This window comes from Macaca fascicularis, chromosome 10 (assembly GCF_037993035.2).
Source record: "Macaca fascicularis isolate 582-1 chromosome 10, T2T-MFA8v1.1".
In the NCBI taxonomy this organism is placed as follows: domain Eukaryota; kingdom Metazoa; phylum Chordata; class Mammalia; order Primates; family Cercopithecidae; genus Macaca; species Macaca fascicularis.
Genome location: NC_088384.1, coordinates 30,020,958 through 30,044,745, shown reverse-complemented (window position 1 = coordinate 30,044,745; position 23,788 = coordinate 30,020,958). Strand labels below are relative to the sequence as shown.

The following is a 23,788-nucleotide window of genomic DNA, read 5'->3' as shown; positions in this document are numbered from 1 at the left end:
TTTTTAAGCCCTTGATTTGTTTTCCCCAGCAATGAAGATGCCTTAGTCATAATAAACATTGACTTCCAGGAGTCTTGCAGTTTGCTGACCCCTCTCATTCTCTCATGGAGCAAACATTTTCTTGACCTCCTTATCTGTCCCTGGTCCTCACAGCACCCTGGGGACACTGGGGCACAGCATCTATGACCTGCCCTAGAGCTCACAGCCAACGTAGAAACTTGGAGCATCCCATGGATCTTCCAACACTCCGTGTGCACTTGGCAACCAAGAAATTTTCCTCTTCTCTAGCACTGAGGAGCTGTGCCCTGGGGTGGGGCCTGTACCAATCCAAGGCAGGTGCTGTCACCTGGAGAGTGGGGACAAAGAGGGTCCTTGTATTAGGTTCTGGAAAGTGTCTTCAAAAATAGATTTAGGCCTACACCCAAAATCTCCTCACTGACACAAATTATTTATGATCAGCACACATCTAGAGGCCTAGACCAAAATTCACCACCTCCCTCCTGAGTCAGGATGGAATGGAGGAGGGGACTGGGGACCCCAGATAATTTCCCTGTCACCACTGTGACTCTATGGCCACCTCCTGCAACAGTCAGGGACAATCCCATAGGAGGGGCTTCATATGTCATAGGAAAAACACCCAAAGTCACCTATGAGCTGTACCATGACCAAGTGAGCCCAGGAGGGGGACTGAGCACAGGGTGGTATGGAGATATCTGCAGAGACTGTGGAACCAGTTTGTAAAGGAGACACTGTAAGCTGAGGGTGAGAGTGCAAGGCCACTCCTCCCCTTCTCTGCATCCTTTAGGGCTGAGCCCTTCTCTGGAAACCACAGATCTCCTCCAGCAGCAGCCCTGACTCTGCTGATTTGCATCACAGGCTGCTCTCTTCAGCAAGGGAATAAGAGAGGCCTGGGAGGAACCTGCCCAGCCTGGGCCTCAGGAAGCAGCATCGGGGGTGCCTAAGCCATGGCCTGGACCGCTCTCCTCCTCAGCCTCCTCGCTCACTTTACAGGTGCTGTCCTCAGTGTCCCAGCCACCTGCCCAGTCCCAAGGCTCTGGGTCCAGCCTGGCCTGACAGTTACCTCAGCAGGGCCCTGCCTGTGGGATGCAGGATGCTCATGATCCTGCTGCAGGGGGAGGGGCTGCTGGGGGTGAAATGTCCCCATACTGTTGTTCTTCTGTGCTCATGACCCCCTGAGGACACTTTTATTCCTGAAACTCAAGCCAGGCAGGTGGGAAGGCGTTCTTGGGCTGAGCCCCTCAGTTCCAAGTCTATTCTATTCTCTCCCCTTTTCTTGCAGGCTCTGTGGCCTCCTATGAGCTGACTCAGCCACTCTCAGTGTCAGTGGCCCTGGGACAGATGGCCAGGATCACTTGTGGGGGAAACAATATTGGAAGACAATATGTGTACTGGTACCAGCAGAAGCCAGACCAGGCCCCTGTGCTGGTCATCTATGAGGATAGCAAGCGGCCCTCGGGGATCCCTGAGCGATTCTCTGGCTCCAACTCGGGGAACACGGCCACCCTGACCATCGACGGAGCCCAAGGCGGGGATGAGGCTGACTATTACTGTCAGGTGTGGGACAGCAGCACTGCACACAGTGACACAGGCAGATGAGGAAGTGAGACACAAACCCTTTCCCCATCTGTGTCACCCTCTTTCTCTAATTCCAGGAGTACTATGAACAAAGCCATAAGCGGATCTGGTTCAATTTTCTTCAATCTCTGCCCCCAGCCGGTCCCTCCCTCCAGTGCTTCAGGCAGGGTCTGCAGAAAGTGCGTCAGAAGTTCATTTAGGGTGATGTGATGGACTGGCGTTTTGGTGACTCAGCTGTGACTTGGGAAAATAGGGCCTGTATGGAACATCAGACTGAGGTAGACATCCACAGTTGGCTCTGGATTTCCATAGGTGGTGACAGGCCAGTCCTTGCCCCAAATGTCCTAGATCAGTCCCCAGAACTGCTCAGCTCAGGATCCTGTGGTAGCCGGGGCAGAGAACAGACTCCTCCAGGTTTATGCCCTGCCTCAGTGAGGTTAGGTTTCATGACTGCCTGAGGCCAACATCTCAAGACTCTGCCTCAATACAGGAGGACCTAAAAATCCTCCCAGTTCCACAGCTCCCTGTAGGAAACACTGAGGCCTCAATGAGGATCGGGGTCTCCTGCCCGGTGTTGCCTCCCTCACCTCCTTTCACATCCTCTGTGCATGCAATTCTCCATCTCAGAGTCTGCTTCCAGGGAACCCAAATTAAGATCACCAGCCATCCCCAATATGGGCTATGCGGGAAACCCAGTAGGCCACAGTACACTGGAAAGCATCCTAAATTAGCATTGTGAGTATCCACATGCCCAGGGAGATCTGAGTGTTTCTTGCATTTGTATGGAATGAAAAGGGAGCCTGACCTGCCAGGTGGTCTGGCTTCTGAGGGACAACTGGAGTCAGATCTCCCCGCCCAGAAACCCGGGGCATGAGGAGCAGCCTCACCCCATGCAGGGACCACAGATGCACCCACAGGGTGAGCTGCAGGATGGACACTGCCAACCTCCACCCTCCACACCCTGTGCAAAAAATCATTCTTTCCACCCCTCCTTCAGCCTATCCAAGCTGACACTTAAAAAGCCACCACAGCCCACGCTTGTCAACAGGAAACCCATTCACATCTCCATCAACCACACAATCCCCACAGATTCTTCAAAACATAGTAACAGTAGCCATGCAAGGTATAAAAAATGTCTCATAAATAATTGTACTTAGATTACATATGAAAATGATACTCTTTTTGATATACTAAGTAAATGAAATATATTATTTAAATTCATTTACTTCTTCTCGTTGTATGTCTAACGTGGTAACTAGACAGTGGGATTCCCATGAGGCTCATATCATATTGTGAATGAACAGTGCTGGTCTGCACCCCTTCAGGTTACAGGGACTGTGGAGTGACCTGGTGCAGGAAGCCCTGTCTCCATCCATAGGTCATCAGTGTGAACCCAGGGAGAGGTGCTGGTATAAGAGAGATGAGAACCCAGGGGTGAACCACCTGCTTGTGCAGGGGACTGAGCCTTCACTTTGAGCCCAAGAAGTTTCCTTTCCTATCTTCAATCCTGAACAAGAGGACTTTCTGGACGTCTTTTTGTTTCCAGGTTTGTGCCACTTCAGGTTTGGGGATGGCTGGATCCCAGCCAGGGGACACTGAGAAATCCAGGAGTCTCACACTGACTGTTGTTTCATCTGCTGGGGCCATCCCAAACCACCGTGTACCATTTCCTTTCCTGGTGCTCAAATAGCTGCTCCATGCATTTGTCATGGTTTCAGAGATGAATCCAGGTGGGAAGACAGGATAGTGTATGTTACAATATTTAAATAGAACCTGAATCCCTTAATAGTTATTTTAATATGGAATATTCAAAGAGTCATGTCATAGGCAATGGGAAAAGATGAAGAAAATTAAAAGCATTGTGAGGAAAAAACAGAAACGTATTTATCGAATGTGTGTGTGTCTTCAGTGTTGCAGGATTGAGAGTGGTCAGCTTTAGGTTGCCCTGAGGATGTGCTCAGATGGGGGAAAGCAAGAAAGCAGGAAACACGCGTCTCCGTGACCTGACACATAAATCACAGTAATGGAAATCAATCTTTCAATAAATCAAACATTCATAATAAATATCACTCTGGTACACACAGAAAGGCCTGTCAGCAAACTTGCCCTTTGTCCTGCTGGGTCTTACCCCCATGGATGACCAGTGTGCAGAGTGGATTCTGTGGTCTCCATTTCTCAGGCTGAGAACCAGAGGGTGGGAAGGACAAGTCGCCTGCTTGTGAGTGGGAAGGGCAGGATTGCGAGCAGCGGACTCAGACTCAGGACTGCAGCCCTAGTCGGTGCTCCTTGTTCCCTCCACAGGGTCCCTCCCACACGTGCCCCTTGTGGATGTGGGTGCACTGCCTGGGGTGACTGATGTGCTCCAGGGATTCAATGCTGCAGATGCTTCAGCACAAAGCATGGGGGTGGGGATGGGACGAGGCTGCAGCTGGGGAGACCAGAGACCAACAACACCCAGCAGAGGTTTCCACGGGGTGGGCCGCCCCATTTCCTGAGAATAGAGAGAACCTGGCAATGGGTGCCAGGAAGAGGGCACTTCGAGGTGTGCCCAGGCCTGGAGGTTCACAGACACAGGCACCGCACAGCAGAGACGCTGAGGGCCAGGAGCTCACTCAGGTGAGGGATTTCAGCAGATCTTATTCTCCTAAGCAAATCACGTGCAAAGAAATCAACTTCCTGTCATCAGAATAGACAATCAGGGACTTTAGTCTCCTTGGCTGAGCCCCGCTGTCCAGGGAAGCAGAAGCCTCTGAGCCCAGGCCCAGGTGAGGGTGGGGTAAGGAGAGGAGCTCAGGGTGTAGATTTGCATGGAGGCCCCGCCCTCCTCTGAGGCAGAGGGGATAAGACAGGGCTGGGGGCAGGTCCAGTGCTGGGATCTCAGAAGGCAGCGCTCTCAGGACGTCTCCACCATGGCCTGGGCTCTGGTCCTCGTCACCCTCCTCACTCAGGGCACAGGTGACACCTCCAGGGAAGGGGCTTCAGGGGCCTCTGGGCTGATTCTTGGTCTCCTGCTCCTCAGGCTCACCTGGGCCCAGCACTGACTCACTGGAGTGTGTTTCTCCCTCTTTCCAGGATCCTGGGCTCAGGCTGCCCTGACTCAGCCTCCCTCTGTGTCTGGGTCTCCTGGACAGTCGGTCACCATCTCCTGCACTGGAACCAGCAGTGACATTGGTGGTTATAACCGTGTCTCCTGGTACCAACAGCACCCAGGCAAAGCCCCCAAACTCATGATTTATGAGGTCAGTAAGCAGCCCTCAGGGGTCTCTGATCGCTTCTCTGGCTCCAAGTCTGGCAACACGGCCTCCCTGACCATCTCTGGGCTCCAGGCTGAGGACGAGGCTGATTATTACTGCAGCTCATACGCAAGCAGTAGCACTTTCCACAGTGGTCCAAGTTCATGGGGAACTGAGACCAAAACCTGCCCTGGGCTCTCAGGTTCCCTTTTTGTTCTGAAGATGCTGCCTCAACTGGTGCAAGCGGCTTCCTGTAGCATGGCCTTGACAATTCTCAGCTCCTCTCCTTCCCCACTATGAAGTCCAAAAGAAAACTTGGGCTGTGGTTTCTCTTCTGGGACAGTTGACAGTTTCCTGATGATTGTGTGTTGTGGTCCCTGAATTGCAACTCTTCTCAGCTCTTCAAATGCAGGGGACAGTGACAAGGAGCTGTCTGATTCCCTGCTGTTTTCAGGAACATCCTCATCCTAAATGCATCCCCGCCTTCCTCACTGTGCAGACCAATCTGGACAGAAGTCATTAGAGGGAGTTTCCAGAAATTGCATCTTACTCCACTCTGTGTCCTCCATGCTCTTGTGAAGATGGCCCTCCTGGCTGGGCTATCACTCTGCACCTCTGTCCGGAGGCAGTGACCACTGAGGGAAGATCTCAAGATGTTTCTGAGAAATTAGTAACAAAGAGGAAGCTGTTGTTTTTCTTATTTCTGCTCCTCCTCTTTGCCCCAATACCTCAGGTTGCTGAGCTAGGAGATTTTGAGTGGCAGGCTCAGTGTTCTCTCAGAATCCCCCTCCCCTCACATCACTGAGCCCCTGTCTTGGAAAGGCCCCACATGTGGACGGTCTCCCCATAGAATGGGAGATTCCCATGTGGCTCTACAGGGTAGAGTTAGCCTGAGTCCATTCCTTCTTCCTCATTGACATCCAGCATTTCTAATTTCCATGGGCGTCAATACTTTTGTAACTGAAACCTTTATTAATCTACTAATGGTGATAATTTAGAAAATATTCAGACATGAGCTGGATCTAATAAATTTTCTGAGCCTATTATTAAACATAACTATTATTATATATATTTTAGGTTTCACAAACTTCAAATAAACAGATTGTATTAAAAACAAAGTAACCATTTTACTATATGTGTATCCTATTATCATGTTGTGTACCTGAAATATGCACAATAAAATGTGTTTCAATGACAAAAGTGTATTCATTGCCTATTGCTGCATGAAAGTTACTCCTCATACTCAGCATGTTAAGAGAGCACATGTTTGTGATCGTGTCACTTTGGTGCATCTAGATTTTGAGGGCAGCTTGGTTTGCTGGTTCTGGCTCCAGATTGGTCAGGAAGTTGCAGCCAAGCTGTCAAGCAGGGCTGCATTCTGAGACCAGAGCAGGTGACCAGGCTCAGCCTGAAGGGGTTCCACTGTCCCTAACCTTTCTGGCAGATGTAGATCAGCTCAGGGTATAAGGAGAGAGTGATGTGTAAGGCCCCTGTCTGTTCCTTTATGTCAAAGACCATTCCATGCATGTATAATTTTTTCTTTCCTCAGACATCCTATGCATAGAGCCCTGTCCCATTCATTCTAAGCTGCAACATATTCCAGGGCAGAGTTTAAGCCAACTATCTTCTAATGGTTATCACCATGATTTTGATCTCACAAGAAACAGGACAGTGAACACCTCTATGCAGACTCCTTGTAGCTCACATGTGCATATGACCATAGGATAAATTTCTAGAAGTCCAATTGTTGGATCAAAAGGTTGTATGTTTGTAATTTTCACCCATTATTCTCAGATTCCTCTCCAGCGGGGTCCCACCAATTTATAATGTCAGCCATAAATATTTGATCAGAGTACACTGTTGAAACTTTACATTTTGGCCAACCCGTCAGATTGAAAAATGTTATGCTATTGTTTTATTTTTGATTTTTCTTCTTCTGTTTTGGGTTTAGCATTTTCTCAAATATTTCAGTGGTCTTTATTTTACAGAATCCAGTAAACTTTTTCTTAAATGCCCAGAGGAAAACGATTTTAGTCTTAGTGGTCACAGATGGTGGTTCACAGCTATAATCCCAGCACTTCAAAACACCAAGGTGGGCAGATAGCTTGAGCCCAGGCGTTCAAGACCAGCCTGCACAACATGGTAAAACCTCATCCGTGAAACAAAATAAAATTAATTAATTTTTTAAAAAGTACTTTAGTCTTTGTTGCTCAAGAGTGACATTTGCAGGTACACAACCATTTAAAACTATAGAAACGACTCTCAGCTCTAGGACCACTTTCTGAGTCTCTTGTTAAACACAGCCATTAAAAACAGGCGGCAGGTCAGGAAAGGCCCACTGGATGTAGCTTCATTGTTCCTGGTTTGTAGGGGTAGGTGAAGTTTGATAATTCCACCAACATAAGTTCTACATGGAGATCTCTTGGTGATTTCACCTCCTACAGTGGCCGGGGGTGTTTCTTTGGATGAGAACATACGTGTATCTATCTATGTGATTGGATCTTGAATCTACCCAAGACAGCCCTGTGTCACAGTCTCATAACTTTTATCTTCATCTGTTTGCTCTGAGTCATATGATAGTTTTAGCATAACAGGAACAGACTTGCACTAGATGGAAAATCAGACGGAGAGGGAAGGACAAACGGGCAAGGAAGCTTGCACTATATATGGAATAATTCAGGGCAGGCTCAGAGAAAAAGGTCTTAAAATCAGTTGTGTATCTGAAACCAAAAACATGCAAGATTATTGAAGTTCTGGGGATTTTAAGTGAATAAGGTTTAAGTTTTCATCATATTGCAATTTTATATAAAGCATAAACACTATAAAACTCAGAATGTAACAATGGAATAAAAAAGAGTTTGAGATTTTAAGCTGTAATGACCCCAAAACAAGTTGTCAGGAAAGGAACCTTGATAGCAGAAATGTGTTATTCTACAAATCATCATTTTCTGTAAAAGTAGATTTTTTCCCCTTTTTCTTAGGTATAAGGAAACATTTCATGAAACATCCTTTTTTCCCACTGTGACGAGTATCATTATCCCACAAAGACACTAGAACATTAAGGAGGAAACAATTGCACTTTTGTATCAATATTGAGAAGTTTCATTATTAACACATCAATATGTTCATGCTCAATGATAAAATTGGATTTAGTAATTTAATATGCTTACAATAGATTAATTTTTTTCTCTGGGCTATACCATTTTTGTCTATGATTTATCTTAGTTAACTCAGACATATTGTGTTCTAAAAACAACTCAATTTTTGATATTTTTTGTTTTATTTTCTGTATCAACTATGGCTCTTTTCCAAACACTGCCAGAGATATCCCATGGCTACTCATTATTTAATTCAATTTTATAGGCATTTGAATTATTTGATATTGCTCTAAATTATTTCAAGAATGCACAGATGTGACTTCCTCCACATCCTGCTCACAAACATTGCTGATGCTGACTCACTCATCTCTTTTAATCTTAATAAAGTAGTTTACTTTTCTGGACTCACAGAAGGTAACAGGAGTGAGGAGGTAGAACCTCCAAAAGCTGCTATCCTTTAAACCTTCAGGATGAATCACAACTGTAGTCTCACCCACACTTGATTTTGATGGTATATAAATGAGAGTTAAGTCTTAGATCGGTTGTGAGTTAGTTAAGGATTCAGTTAGTTTGGGCTGTTGGGATGGGGTGAATGTATTTTACAAGTGAGAAAGAAATAAGTTTTGGAGTTCATGGGGTGGGGGGTTATTGGCTGAATCCTGTCCCTTAAAATTCATGCAATAAAGTGCTAATACACAGTGTGTGACTGAATTTGGAGAGAGAGTTTTTAGAGGCAATTAAGTGAAAATGAGGCCATGAGGGTGAATTCCAATCCAATCTGACTGGTGTCCTCCTAAGAAAAGAAAATTTGCACACACAGAAGTGAGACACCAGAGATGAGCACACACAGAAGTGAGACACCAGAGATGAGCGTGAGGACACAGCAAGGAGGCAGCCACCTGCAAGCCAAGGAGAGAGGCCTCAGGGGAAACCAAACCCACCAACACTTTCACCCTGGACTTTTCAGCTTCAGCACTGAGAAAATTAAGTGTCTGTTGTTTAGGCCACCAGCTCTTTGGCATCTTATCATGGCAGCTCTAGCAAATGAAAACAAGAGGGACCCCAGAGGCCAGGGATGAGGGAGGAGGAGATGGAGCAGGGTGCAGGAGGCAGGACAGGGAGGAGCTGGAAGATCAGGCTCTGAGGTGCGTCCCCTGGGTGGAATCGTAACTCCGCTCAGTACTGCCTGGGAACTTGAAGAAAAATGTTTAACCTTCTAATATTGATTCCCAAAAGAAGACTGGATCTTAAGAATAGGACTCATCCTCCTATTCCTATTATAAAAGTGTTCTTGAGGTCATGCTTGTAACACACTTATTCTGTGTCCCGCAGGGGGCACTGTTAGTCTTCATTTAGGGCCCTAATGACACCAAGTCCCCTAATAATGCTCAAGTGCAAAGGGCATGACTAGTGCTTCTTTTGAGGCCCCTTCTCTTGGGTAAAATGTACTCTCCACTCATGACTCCCACCTGGCCCTTCTGCAGACAAGAGCTCAGAGAAATGCTCTGGAAAATGGAGAAGAAATTTGCATCTGCTGCTCACCAGGGAGCCATCCAAAAAGGCAAAACAGGGAAGGAAGTAGATTTACATGATGAGGTTCCACTTCCTGTGATGAGATGCCTGGTGGCCTCTACCCAGCAGTGGATCCAGAGGCAGAGCTCTGGGGCATCTCCACCATGGCCTGGACCCCTGCCCTGCTCACCATTCTCACTCTCTACACAGGTGGTGTCTCCCAGGGCTCAGCCCCCAATGAGACCAAAGTCAGCCTGGCCCTGACCTTCAGCTCAGCACAGGGAGTGATGCTCTGGGAATGAGACCTTCGTCCTCAGACTCACCTCTTCTGTCTTCTTTTGTAGTTTCTGTGACCTCCTCGGAGCTAACTAAGTTACCTGCAGTGTCTGTGACCTTGAAACGGATGGCCAGGATGACCCGTCAGAGAGACAGCACAGAAGATTCTTATTCATTTGTACCAGCAGAAGCCAGGCCGGGCTCCCATGCTGGTTATCCATGATAAAATCAACCAGCCCTCAGGGATCCCTGAGCAGTTCCCTGTATCCAGCTCAGGGGCAATGGCTGCAGTGACCATCATTAGGGCTCAGGTTGAAGATGTGGCTATTACTGCTGGTTGGTAGACCTCAGTGGTAGTTATCCCACGGTGACACAGGCAGATGGGAAAGTGAGAAACTCCTTCCCGATCTGTGTCACCTTCTTTCTCCAGCCCCAGAAGGACTGTGGACAAACCTATGAGCAGGTATGGCCCAGTTTACCTAGATCTAAGATCCCCAGGCTGCCCTTCCCTTGAACCTCCAGACAGGCTGTGCAGAGGGTGGGTCAAGAGTTGATATACAGACAATTATTATAAGTTTATTCATTTTTTTCAGGAAGTAGAGGAATAACTGAACATGTTAACTCAAAACATGGTCACGTTTTTCCAAAAAAAAGGAAAAATTGGAATTGCAGAGATGAAAACCACAATATCTAAGATTTAAAAAATATACTGGGTAAGACTGACAAGTTAGATGCTGCAAAAGAAAAGATTAACAAAATATATAAAGATAAGGAAAAAATAATGATGAAAATGAACAGAACATCAGTGAGTTGTAGGGCAACTTCAACAGCCTAACGTATGCATAATTGAAGTCTTTGCAATAGAAATGGGATTAGAATTATACTCCAGTTTTTCAAGAAGTAGAGGAACGATTGAACATATTAAATGGAAGCACAGAGTACCAAAAAAGGGATAATTGACCTTGTACTGCTAATAATTACAGTATCTGAGACATTAAAAAACATATTGAACGTGATTGACAACAGATTAGATGATGCAAAACAAAAGATTAGCAAACTCAATAATGTAGCACTAGAAAATACTCAAAATGCAGCACATAAAGAAAAACTAATGATGAAAATGAAGAGAGTGTTATAGGATATTTATAGAGAAAATGAAGAGTGAGTTATAGGACAACTTCAAACAGCCTGAGGTTGGCTGGGAGTGGGAGCTCACACCTGAAATCCCAGCATTTTGGGAGGTCTCGGAGGGAGAATCCTTTGAGACCAGAAGTTCAAGACCAGACTAGCCAACATAATGAGACTTAATCTCTACAAATTTTTTTAAGAAAATTAACTAGGCATCATAGCCTGCAGTTGTAGTCCTACCTACTTAGGAGCCTGAGGCAGGAAGATTGCTTGAGCCCAGAAATTCAAGATGGCAGCAAGTGAGGTACGATCATGCCACTGCACTCTAACCTGGGCCACGAAGCAAGTTCCTGTCTCTAATATAGGTTCTCACTCTGTGGTTCAGGCTGGAGTGCCATAGTGCAATTACAGCTCACTGCAGCCTTGACTTCCCAGGCCCAAGAGATCCTCCCAGCTAAGCCTCCCAAGTTTCTAGGACTACAGGCACACATCACATGCCTGGTTAATTCTTTGCATTTTTTGTAGAGATAGGGTTCTCTCTATGTTGCCCAGGCTGGTCACAAACTCCTGGGCTTGAGCAATCCTGCCGACTCAGCCCCCCAAAGTGTTGGGATTACAAGCATAAGCCACCCCACCTGATGTGAAGAAATACTTAAATACAACAACCTGAAGTATGTATAATTGGCATCCATGGAATAGAAAAGATGTGGTGGAGGGTCAGAAGAAAATATATTTGAATAAATAATGGCCAAATATGTTCCACATTTGGTGAAAATCAAAAATTGGTATATCCAAGAAGCTCAACAAAACTCAAGCACAGGAAACATGAAGAAAATGACTCCAAAACACATCATAATCAAATTGTAAAATCTAGTAATGAATAGCCACTTAAGAGTTTAATTCTAAGAGCACATCTCTCATCAGAAATAATGCAAGGCACAGCGGAACAATATTTCAAAAACACTGAAAGGAAAAACTTGTGAACCTTCTGTTATTTATCTAACAGAAATAACATTCAAGAGCAGAGGGTAAATAAAATGTTTTCAGACACATAAAAACTTACAAAATTGATCACTATCACTTTTGCCATTAGAAATTGTAATGGAGATCCATAGACAGAAGGAAAATCATACCCAATGGAAAAGTGAATTTACACAAAGAAATGAAAACATCAGATAGGGCAATGACATAGATACCTATAGAAACCCCTGTATTATGTTAACGTCTATGAAAGATAATTAACTGTTCAAAGAAAAAGTAGTAAAAAATCACTGTGACTTATCATGAAAGCAAAATTAAATTATATGACAAACAGCACAAAAACAGAGAGGAGTGAAGAACATGTTATAATGGTCATATACTCTGTATGAATATCTAATCACACTTGAAGACAGATTTTGATAAGTTATATATGTACCATTAACCCTAAAGTAATTATTAAAATAAACCCTTTTAACAAAAAAGAATTATGACTAGTAGTAACCTATATTAGGATTCTCCATAGAAACAATATCAATCAGATATGCATGTGTGTGTGTCTGTGTGTGTGTGTGTGTATGTACTGAGAGACAGAAAGAGTGAAAAAAATGTATTTTGAGGAAGTGGATCATATGACTGTAGTGGCCGACAAGGATGAAATCTGTTGGGCATGCTGAAGTCTGAAAATTCAAGTAAGAGTTAATGTTGCAGTCATGCATGCAAATTTAGCAAGCCAGCACATCAGGAACCCTCCGTATTTGTTCTAAACACCTTCAACTCACTAATGAGTCCCACCCACCCTGTGCAGAGCAACCTGTTTATACAAGGTCAACTAATTAAAATGTTCATCACATCTGAAAATTATCTTCATGTCAACTCCTATACTGGTATTTGACAAAATCAACCTGGCCCATATCCTAGCCTATCTGACACTTAAAATTAACCATCACTTAAGCCAGAAAGAAAATTTTAAAAATAATTCTAAAAATAAATCAGAAAAGGAAACAATAGAAGGGAAAAATAATGAAAATATGGGATGAATTAAAAATGAGCAAGAAGGTATATTTCAGTAGGATTATATTACTAATCACATTAATTGTAAATGGCCTAAATACCACAACTAAAATATTGTCAAATTGAAATTAACAGCAAGACTCAACTATATATGCTACCTAGAATAAACCTACTAGAAATTTTAAAGCCACAAAAAGCCAAATACAAATCAGGGACAATCTTCCCAACCCCTGGTTTGCTCCACAAAGCAGTACAAAAAGAATTCACAGGGATTAACACGTAGTTAAGACATATTCCTCACCTCCACCAACACTCTCACCTCTCTTCAGCCTCTAATGCCTAGATCCCAGTACCAGAGTTGCAGGAAAACAGGGCACACAAATGTTAAATAAGGTTACTGAGGGTTACCCTCAAGAGGTAGGTGAAAACAGAATGAGGGAATTGAAACCACAAGGGCCCCACTTGCATGGGGCAGCTTCTGCATCAGAATGTTGATTGATACATTACTGATGAGTTTTTGTCCATGTTCATGGTGGACATAGGTCTGTAACTTTCTTTTCTTGTCATGACTTTGGCTTTGGTATTGGAGTAATGCAGGCCTCAAAGAGTAAGTAGAAAAATGTTTCCCCTGCTGTATAACCTGAAGAAGTTCTTGTAGGATTGCTATCATTTCTTAATTAAAAATTTGATAGAAATTTACCATTTAAAACTGGGTGAGCTTTTCTTAGCAGGAAGATTTTTAATTGCCAATTCAATACCTTCAAGTACCATAGATCTATTTGGATTTTCCATTTCTTCCTGAGTCAGTTTTGATCATTTATGTCTTTTAAGGAATTTTTCCACTGAAGTTATTTATACTTTTGGCATTAATTGCTTGTAATAATTTCTCTAACCATTTTAACTTTTGTAAGGTTGGTAGTCATGGCACTCTTTTATCACGGTTTTAGTACTTTGTGTCCTTTTATGTTTTCCTGGTTAGTCTACTTAAAAGTAAGGTCAATAGATTGTATTTATCTTTTTGAAGAGCCAAGTTTTGTTTTCTAGAGGTTGTCTATTGCTTTTGTTTATCTTTTCTTTTTTATTTTGAATTTAAATGCTCACCTTTTGCTTGAATTTATGAGGTACAAGCTTAGAGAATTCATTTTAGATCTTCTTTCCAACATTAAGCATTAAATACAAAAGATTTCTTTCAAAGCACTGATTTAGCTGCATTTCTTAACTTTTGATATGTTGTCTTTTTGTGTTTTAAAGGTTCAGTATCTTCTAATTTATGTTGTGTTTTTACTTTGGCTCACGGATTACTTAGTTGTCTGTTCTTTCCTGTTCAAATAATTGAAGATTTCCCATAGTTCATCGGGTATTAGGTCCAATTTAATTAGTTATTTCTGCATTAAATAATACCTTCTATGATATTCATCCATTAAAATTCACTAAGATTTGATTTGTAAGTTAGAATATAGATTATTTTAAAATCATTTAAAAATGTGCCAAATGTATTTAAAAGCATAATGGATATTCTGCTCTCATATTTGAAAGTGTAATGGGTATTCTGCCACTGCGGGTGTAGTTTTCTACAAATTTAATTAGGATAAATTGGCTATTTGGGAGGCCGAGGCGGGCGGATAACCTGAGGTCAGGAGTTCGAGACCAGCCTGGCCAACATGGTGAAACCCCAACTCTACTAAAAATATACAAAAATTAGCCAGGTGTGGTGGCAGGTGCCTTAATCCCAGCTACTTGGGAGGCAGATGCAGGAGAATCATTTGAATCCAGGAGGCAGAGGTTGCAGTGAACTAACATAAAGCCATTGCACTCAAACCTGGGGATAAGGGTGAGACTTCTCTCAAAAAAAAAAAAAAAAAAGGATAAATTGGCTAACCATCAAGTCTGTATCTTTATTGAATTTCTGTATAGTTGTTTTGTAGATCACTGTCAGGGTGCTACTGGAATGAGTTGACACTAATTTTAGAATTTCTGATTGATTCTTTGAGAGAGGAAATTTTCAAATCATGGGTCTAAATACTTTATTCTTCTGACAAAAGGCCTTTTATGATTTCCCAAGACTAATCTAGGAAGAAAAGGCAGAGTTCAAGCCTCAGTTGGTGATGCCACGGGAGCACTGAATGATCATGTGAGGTGCCTCCACTGGTGAGGTATATGTAAATGAAGATTTTTTAAAAAACAAATTTGGAGGCCGGGTGCGGTGGCTCTTGCCTGTAATCCTAGCACTTTGGGAGGCCGAGGCAGGTAGATCACGACGTCAGGAGATCAAGACCATCCTGGCTAACACAGTGAAACCATGTCTCTACTAAAAACACACAAAAAAAATTAGCCAGGCACGGTGATGGGCACCTGTAGTCCCAGCTACTCGGGAGGCTGAGGCAGGAGAATGGCGTGACCCCAGGAGGTGGAGCTTGCAGTGAGCCGAGATTGTGCCACTGCACTCCAGCCTGGGCGACAGTGAGAGTCCATCTCAAAAAAATATTTTAAAATTTTTAAAAAGTTTAAAAATAAGAAAAATATTGGGGCCAATATGTCCAGAAAATTTGAGAAAATGTATGTTGAATAAAGCAAGAAAATGAAAAGCAAGTGACTGCATATGTATAACATTGCTACCACAAGGCCAACCTCATGGGAAACAAACAGAAACTGTTAGCAGTTCATTATGTTTACTCACAAACTGAACACATATGAATTGAAACCAATTCAATGAACTGTCCCAGATGCTGTTTTGGTACTTGGGATGCATTGGTGAACAAAAGAGACAAAGTACCTGCTTTCACAGTCTCATTATAGAAGATGACGGAGTAGGAAATTCCAGGAAATGGTCCTTTCTGTGAAATAACTACTGAAGGGTAAGAACCATCAGAATTAACCACAATAAAATGAGGAAATCTAGTCCCACATTCGTAGCATCCAGGGAAGTACTGATGAAGAAAGAAACAGGCGTAAGAAAATCTCTGCCAGGTAATTTTTGGCCATAGAAGTAACTGAACAGAAACTTCATGGATCACTCTGACAACAAAGTCCTTGCAAAATTATTTTGGAAAAGTCACTACACAAATGAATAACTCCATCCTTCAGCAGCAACATCAGCCCAGGAGGAGCAGGGAGACAATCTGATTTTGAGAGTTACAATATCACACATTCAAAATACACAGATCTCAACAAAAACTTCCAAAACAGATGAAGTTAAAAGGAAGCATGACCCATTCACAGGAAAGAATTTTAATGAACTGAATATATTCCCAAGGAAGGAGAGGCACTGGACAAATGACACAAATACTTCAAATAACCATTTACATGTGTTCAAACACTCAAGAAAACCATGGGAGTACGACTAAAGAAAATCGGAAGAATGATGTCAGAACAAGTGAGAAATATCAATAAAGAAAAAGAAGTTAAAAAAAAGAACTTTGGGAGGCCGAGACAGGTGGATCACGAGGTCAGGAGATCGAGACCATCCTGGCTAACACGATGAAACCCCGTCTCTACTAAAAAATACAAAAAACTAGCCAGGTGAGTTGGCGGGCGCCTGTAATCTCAGCTACTCAGGAGGCTGAGGCAGGAGAATGGTGTAAACCCGGGAGGCGGAGCTTGCAGTGAGCTGAGATCCGGCCACTGCACTCCAGCCCGGGTGACAGAGCGAGACTCCGTCTCAAAAAACAAAAACAAAAAAAAAAAAACAATAAAAAAGAACCCAAGCAGATTTTCTAGAACTGAGAAGTTAAATAGCTAAAACCAATATTTCACCAGAGGAGTTCAGCAGCAGTTTGAGCAGGCAGAAAAATAATCGGTCAAGTTAAAGATACATTGTTGTAATTGCACAGAATGAGCATAAATTTTAAAAGAATAAATAAAATGAGCAGAGCCTAAGAGCTATATGGGACATCATCAAGCATATCAATATACCATGTGGGAGACTCGGAAGAGAAAAAAGGAAGTATAAAATACACGTAAAAATAATGGCTAGAAACTTCCAAATTGATGAAAGATATGAATCTATACTTTCAAGGAGCTCAGTGGCCTTAATCAGGTTAACCTGACAGAGACTCACAGTGAGGCACGATATGCTCAAACCATCAAAAACCAAATACAAAAGCAAAATATTGAAAGCAGCAAGAGAAAGAGACTCATCATAAACAGTAGATTCTCATGAAGATTAACATTTGGTCTTTGATCAGAAACCAAAACAGTCCAAAAGGCAGCACAATAATCTATAAAGTGATTTATAAAAATATATTATCTACCAATTCTACATTTAGTCAAACAAATCCTCTAAAATAAAAAATTAAAATAATCACAGATAAGCAAAATTTAGTAGACCTGGTAGATCTGCCCTACAAGAAACACTACAGGAAGTCCTTAAGTCTAAGAAAAGACACTACATAATTTGAATACATGTGAAGAATTAAAGATCTCTTGTAAATATAAAGCTAGTGCTGTTGTATTGTTGGTATGGAGCTGCTGTGTTTTCTATGTTATTTATGATACATATGGAAAAATATTATAATTTTATAATTATAAAACCATGTACATAGGCACAAAATGTTTAAAGCTGTTATTTGTGACATTAACAAGGTCTAGAAAGAGAGGACATGGAGCTGGATAGGAACAGAATTCATGGCTATTACTGAGACTACATTCGTAGCAATTCTAACAATTTTAAAATGTTAATTATTACTCCAATGGTAACCAGTAAAAACTAAATTGAGTATATAAAGAAAAGAAAATGAAGAAGGAATCAAAACGGACCCAGAAAAAAATAAATAGAACACATGGGAAAAAATTATTGGGGTAATTTAGGAACAACAACAACAAAAAGATAAAACACGTGTAGAAAACAAACAGCAAAATGACAGACTTTCTTCATTATCAGTGATTAGTTTAAATATAAATGGATTAGATTCACCACTTGAAGCAAAATAACAAAACGAAATTTTTAAAAGTAAAAAAAAAAAAAAAAAAATAGAATCCATCATCTATCTACATGGTGTTTACAGAGAATCAATTTAGACCTAAAGACACAAATAGGTTGAGTAAATAATAACAAAAGAAGAACTTGTGTGGCTGTTGTGACATGAGGCAATATTGACTTTAATTATGGTTTCAAGGAAGAAAAAAGTGTATTCCCTATTGATAAAATGGTCAATGAATCAAGAAGATATAATAATTATACACACATATGCACCAAGCAATAGCACTTCAAAATATGTGAAGGAAGACACACTTAAAAGAAAACCTGTAGAGATGTATAATATAAATTGCAGACTTCAGTACCCCACTTTAAAAAAGAATAGAATATCTAAACAAAACATTAATAGAAAATGCAGATATTGAACACTATAATCCAGCTAGACCTAATAGATATATACAAAATACTGCACAAAACAAAAGCAGAATACACAACTACTCAGGTGCACATGGAACATTCTCCAGAATGGATGCTATTTTAGGCCATAAAACAATTCTCAACAGTTTTTTAAAAATTGAAGTCATATCGGGGTAACCCACCCCCAATATTTCAACACAGATTCTTTCTATTTTTCCTAAGTGTCGGCCAGTCTGAGAAATAAAGAGAAAGAGTACAAAGAGAGGAATTTTACAGCTGGGATGCAGGGTGTGACATCACATATTGGTAGGCCCGTGATGCCCACCTGAGCCGCAAAACCAGCAAGTTTTTATTAGGGATTTCATAAGGGGAGGGGGGGTGTATGAACAGGGAGTAGGTCACAAAGATCACATGCTTCAAGGGGCAAAAAGAAGAACAAAGATCACATGCTTCTGAGGAAACAGGACCAGGGCAAAATCAGAAACTCCTGATAAGGGTCTATGTTCAGCAGTGCACATATTGTCTTGATAAACATCTTAACAGAAAACAGGGTTCGAAAGCAGAGAACCGGTCTGACCTCAAATTTATCAGGGCTGGGGTTTTCCAATCCTAGTAAGCCTGAGGGTACTGCAGGAGACCAGGGCGTCTCTCAGTCTTTATCTCAACCACATAGGACAGACACTCCCAGAGCGGTCATTTATAGACCTCCCCCAGGAATGCAACTCTTTTCCTAGGGTCTTATTATATTCCTTGCTAGGAAACGCATTTAGAGATATCTCTCCTATTTGCCTGTCTGTTTATAGGCTCTCTGCAAGAAGAAAAATATGGCTTTTTTTGCCTGACCTTATGGTTGTGTTCTCTTATTCCCTAAAATTGTTGTTATTCTGTTCCTTTTCAAGGTACACTGATTTCACATTGTTCAATTCAAACACATGTTTTACAATCAATTTGTACACTTAATGCAATCATCACAGTGGACCTGAGATGACGTACATCCTCAGCTTATGAAGAAGAAATTAAAGACAGGCCTAAGAAATTATAAGAGTATTATTAGGGAAGTGATAAATGTCCATGAAATCTTCACAATTTATGTTTCCTCTGCCATGGCTCCAGCCGGTCCCTCCATTAGGGGTCCCTGACTTTCCACAACAAATTCATACAGGGAGTCATCTAAAACCACCATGAAATGAAGTTTGGGTAGAAGAGGAACAATATTTCCTTCTGCTCAACTTAGTTTTATTGGCCAGTGGTCCCTATCACACAAGACAGATTAAAAAGAGAAACTCGTAACATTTATTAAATATAATTTTTACTTGGCATGGGAGCTCTCACAAGGAAATGAAAACTCAGAAATGGTTGAATCTGAGGACTTTAAATTTAGGTTTGATGAGGGGAATACAGGTGTGGATAAGTATGACAAAGAATGAAGTAAATGCAGTAAATGGGGGAAATAGCAAGGCTTATGTTCATTCTCAGTGTGCCTTCATTTTAGATGAAACAATGCTCCCTTTTCCTCTTCTGTCTAGTCAACAACCCAACTTTACGAATCATGGAACAAGAAAGAGAAAAGAAAACTTAAACCAAAGTCCAAAAGGAAAGAAATAAGAATCATTAGACCAGAGATTAAAGAAATAGACGAGAAAAAAAAGCTGTAAAGAATATAAATGGCATAAAAAGTTCCTACTTGGACAAGAAGAAGAAAATTAACAAGCTGTTAGGCAATCCAACTAAAACCATGAGAGAGAAGATACAAATAACAAAAATCAGAAATTTGGGATAATACAACCAACATTATGGGAATTAAAATGATTATAAGAGAACACCATAAGCAATTGTATGTCAAATCTAGGAGAAATTGACAAATTCATAGAAAAACACAAATTACCAATCTAACTGAAGAAGAAATAAAAAATCAACACAAGAAATAGATTAAGTCAGCAATTGACAATTTCTCTAAAAACAAAAGCCCAGGGCCAGATATCCTTACTGGTAATTCTACTAGAGATTTAAGAAGGAAGTAATACCAATCATACTCAATCTCTTCCAAAAATAGATAAGGAGGGAACACTTCCTAGCACATTCTAGAGGCCAACATTAGCCTGATAGCAAAGACAAGGATACTATAATATAGAAAACTATTGGCTAATACTCCTGAAGAATAAGCATGTAAAAATCCTATATGAAATAAGAGAAAACCAAGTCTAACCACACATTAAAGAGAACACATGGAATGAAAAAGTGAGATTTATCCCAGAATTGCAAGGATGGTTCCACATAAGCAAATGAATCAATGTAATAAACAATATCAATAGAGTGACAGGAAAAAGCATATGATCATCTCAGAAGATGTAGAAAAAGCATTTTACAAAATTCATCACACTTTCAAGACAAAAACACTTAGCAAACTGGGAATAGAAGGAACACTGCACTAACTGATTAAAGAAGGGCCTTTATCAAAATCCACAGTAAACCTCACAGTAAATGGTGAAAGAGTGAACGCCTCCACATTAAGATCAGAAGCAAACAAGGACTCCTGCTTTCACAGCTGCAATTCGACATTGTCCAGGAAGTCGTAAATTTCATTAAAACAAAAAAGGCTAGTGCTTCCCACCAGAAACATGGATCAGTGTGTTAGGAAATGAAAATAATGGTAATAGAAAAATTATAAATGACCGTGATGATGGTTTAAGTACACAACTGAGGTTTAGTGGCAGAAATCCGGTATTTCCAATTACAGTGCAGCTGTGCTTATTGGGGTGACGGAATCGATCTTGTTTTCAGAATACTTGGGAAGCAGGAGTACACGTAGGGTATGACTGCATTTCTCCAGAGCTATGTTTTTCACAGAAGAGCTACAGTTCATCCTGCACTCTCCATTCTGTGATCAAAAACCATGAAACAGAGAAAAGCATTTCAACCTGAGACTCAGTTACAAGAACTGCACCTGCCCCACCCTCCTGCAACTATATATGCCACCTATCTGTGCTGAACCATGAAGGCCAGAGTGGTTCACGTGTGGCACGGATGGAGCCTGGACCCTCTTGTCCCCACCCTCCCAGACAGGTGCTCTGGGGTCACCTGGAGAAGGGAAGTGCCTGGGCTCTATCTTCTCCACCAGCAGAGGGCAGCAGAGCTGCAGTCAGAAGAGAGGCTGGGGCTGCCAGGAGGAGCCTATGAGGGAGGCCAGCCTTTGGGAGGTCAAGAGGTGTTCAGGATCAGCCCTCACTTCGGAAGTTTGGTCCAGTCCCTCCTATCACCTGGGGCTGCAGTGTTCATGTTCTGAGGGTCAGACTCACACAGCCTCACCCAGGACACTGACAGGAGCCCAGGCACAGCGATGGCCTCACCAGGGAAACACAGCTGGAGGTGCCTGGGCCCTGGTGTCAGCCTGGGCAGCTTCCATAGGGCTGGGATTCCCTGAGAGATGTCCCGAGGTCAAAGTGCTCTAGAAGGGGGAACAGTGTGAGGGGACGGGGCCCCCAGGGCCCAAGTCCTTCACCCAGGATGGCTGCCTGAGCCTCCTGCCATTCTGAGGCTCTCATTCCTCTCTGTCCAGCAGCGTCCTGGGAAGCTGAGCCCTCTATCTTTGGCACTTCCAGAGACACCCTACCTCCCCCTCCCTCTGCCTCTCCTTCCTGCTCCAGGCCGACTCTGACTCGGAGGCAGCTCCTATGCTCAGGGGATTCTCAGGTGGGTGGCATGGAACATTTGAGATCCTGGTTCCCAGATGGGGCATTCCCAGCCTCCTTGCAGAGATGCTCTCCAGAGGGAAAGGAATGCTTACCTGCCTCAGGCCACAGCTCTGACCATGGGATTGTCCTGGCCTCAGTGACAGGATCTGTCTGGCTGGAGGGACCAGGGATCCCCCACCCTCCAGAGCTCATGCGTGTTCAGAGACCATGACCCTGGAACCCTCACAGAGACCAAATAACCTAAAGTTAGTCTGTCAGTCAGGTCTGGGTTTCTGGTGCTTTTTACACATTTATATGAAACACTGATGAGAAAAAATAAAGAATCAAAGAGCAGAGGACGGCAATTTCTAGTCTATTAGAGGGAAGGGGGATGTCATACAACGAGCAGCTCAGGCGGGAAACAAGACTAGACTGTGTAATGAATCCACATGAGTTGTGGCTGCTCAAAGGACCAAACCATGGTCATGGAAATCATTTACAAGTATCCTAAAGACACAGAACCACATTCTAATTAAGCTACCAGGACAGGACCAAGTGAATCTGAGGAGCCCAGAGAGGACTTGGAGGAGGAGGAAGATGATGGGTCCCTGGTCCACCTGCTGCTGAGTCAGGTGTCACTGATGATCTCTCAGCAGGGCCCAGCTCAGCCCCATGGCCAGGCTCCTGGAAGGTCCACAGCCCTGCTGAGCCTGGCCCAGAACAGAGCACAGGCCAGGATGGTATAAAACAGTGGCTGTGTGGACAGGCTGACTTGGGGTTTTCTAACCCAGGATAAAGCTGGTGAAAGAGGGTCTGAATGAAAGGACACATAAAGCGTATCTTTCATCTAGTGGTAAAGGACGTGAGTTCCGTATGATGAAGCCTGGGTCACTCCTTGGCCCAGATGTCCTAGATTAGTCCTCAGAACTTCCCTAGCACTTCAGTTCCTGAAGCTCCTGGCAGTCTTCTATTCAGAACAGTGTTAACTAGGGTGGACGCTGTGGGGTCCATCTAAATTCCACGTTAAGGTTGACCCACACACTCTCAGAGCCTACCGAGTGGGCACCCATGTGATGGGGCACATGTCACCTGATAGAGGCTGACTGACAACCCCCAATCTCTTCTTTCTGACCACTTGGGCGTTTGGCACTGTGTCCACCATGGACACTCTATGGGCTATTAACCTATGACTCAAAGTTTCTTCTGTGTGGCGCCCATGCCCAAAGACCACCCACAGGCTTCCGCCCATACCCCATTTCCCCCATTTCCCCATTTTTCTCTTGCAGTCCCTGGAACACCTGCCCAAGTCATTTCCCACTGCCCTGAGCCCATATCTACCCTAGCATCCAGCCACTCACCTTTCCTCACAAAATGAATGACCAGGCACCATACCCTGGTGCATGGATAGATGTCCCTTCTCCATCATCTCTTAATGCCACCCCTTAGTAGACCCGTACAGTACAGCTGTGTCTACTTCATGGTGATCCAATTCATTCCTGGGCTACTCTGGAAATTTTTGCTCCATCAACTGAGCAGAGAGACTGCTACCCACAGAACCTAAGTGTAAACCCAGAGAGCGGTGCTAGAGCAAGAGAGATGCAAACGTGGCTGTGGACCATTCACAGGCTACTCAGCCCTGGGGCCCTGCTCCTGCTTCCTCCTAGGTGTGTCACATCTGTCTCACCAGGGATCGTTGCTGGGTCTGCCTGAGCACATGACGGGAGAATCTGGCAGTTCTGGCTTCTTGGTCACTGAATGTTCGATGCTGTCCTGTATCTACCAGGGAACAAGAGCACATGGGAAGAGTTGTTTTCAAAATGAAAATAATTCTCTATTGCAGATCACAGGGAATTGTTCCAAATCCCATCGGTCTACGTTGGGATTTTCCCGTGAGAGATGGTGTAAACATGAGTTTTCAGTTCTTATCACAAATTCTTCAGTTCTTATCGC

The 23,788-nt window shown here is 43.0% G+C and overlaps 1 protein-coding gene, 1 long non-coding RNA gene and 1 gene segment (V, D, J or C); 2 read left to right on the top strand and 1 right to left on the bottom strand.

The window, feature by feature from the left end:
- Positions 1-23,788, top strand: part of LOC102119992 (immunoglobulin lambda-1 light chain) — a 306,764-nt gene that overhangs the window by 100,911 nt on the left and 182,065 nt on the right. The window lies entirely within an intron of this gene.
- The window catches only part of LOC123567284 (uncharacterized), a 103,376-nt gene that overhangs the window by 21,761 nt on the left and 57,827 nt on the right, over positions 1-23,788 (bottom strand). The gene's annotated exons all lie outside the window — the stretch shown is intronic.
- Positions 926-3,688, top strand: LOC107131043 (immunoglobulin lambda variable 3-9-like). The segment is given in 2 exon segments: positions 926-1,011; positions 1,301-3,688. Coding segments are annotated over 2 exon segments (363 nt in total).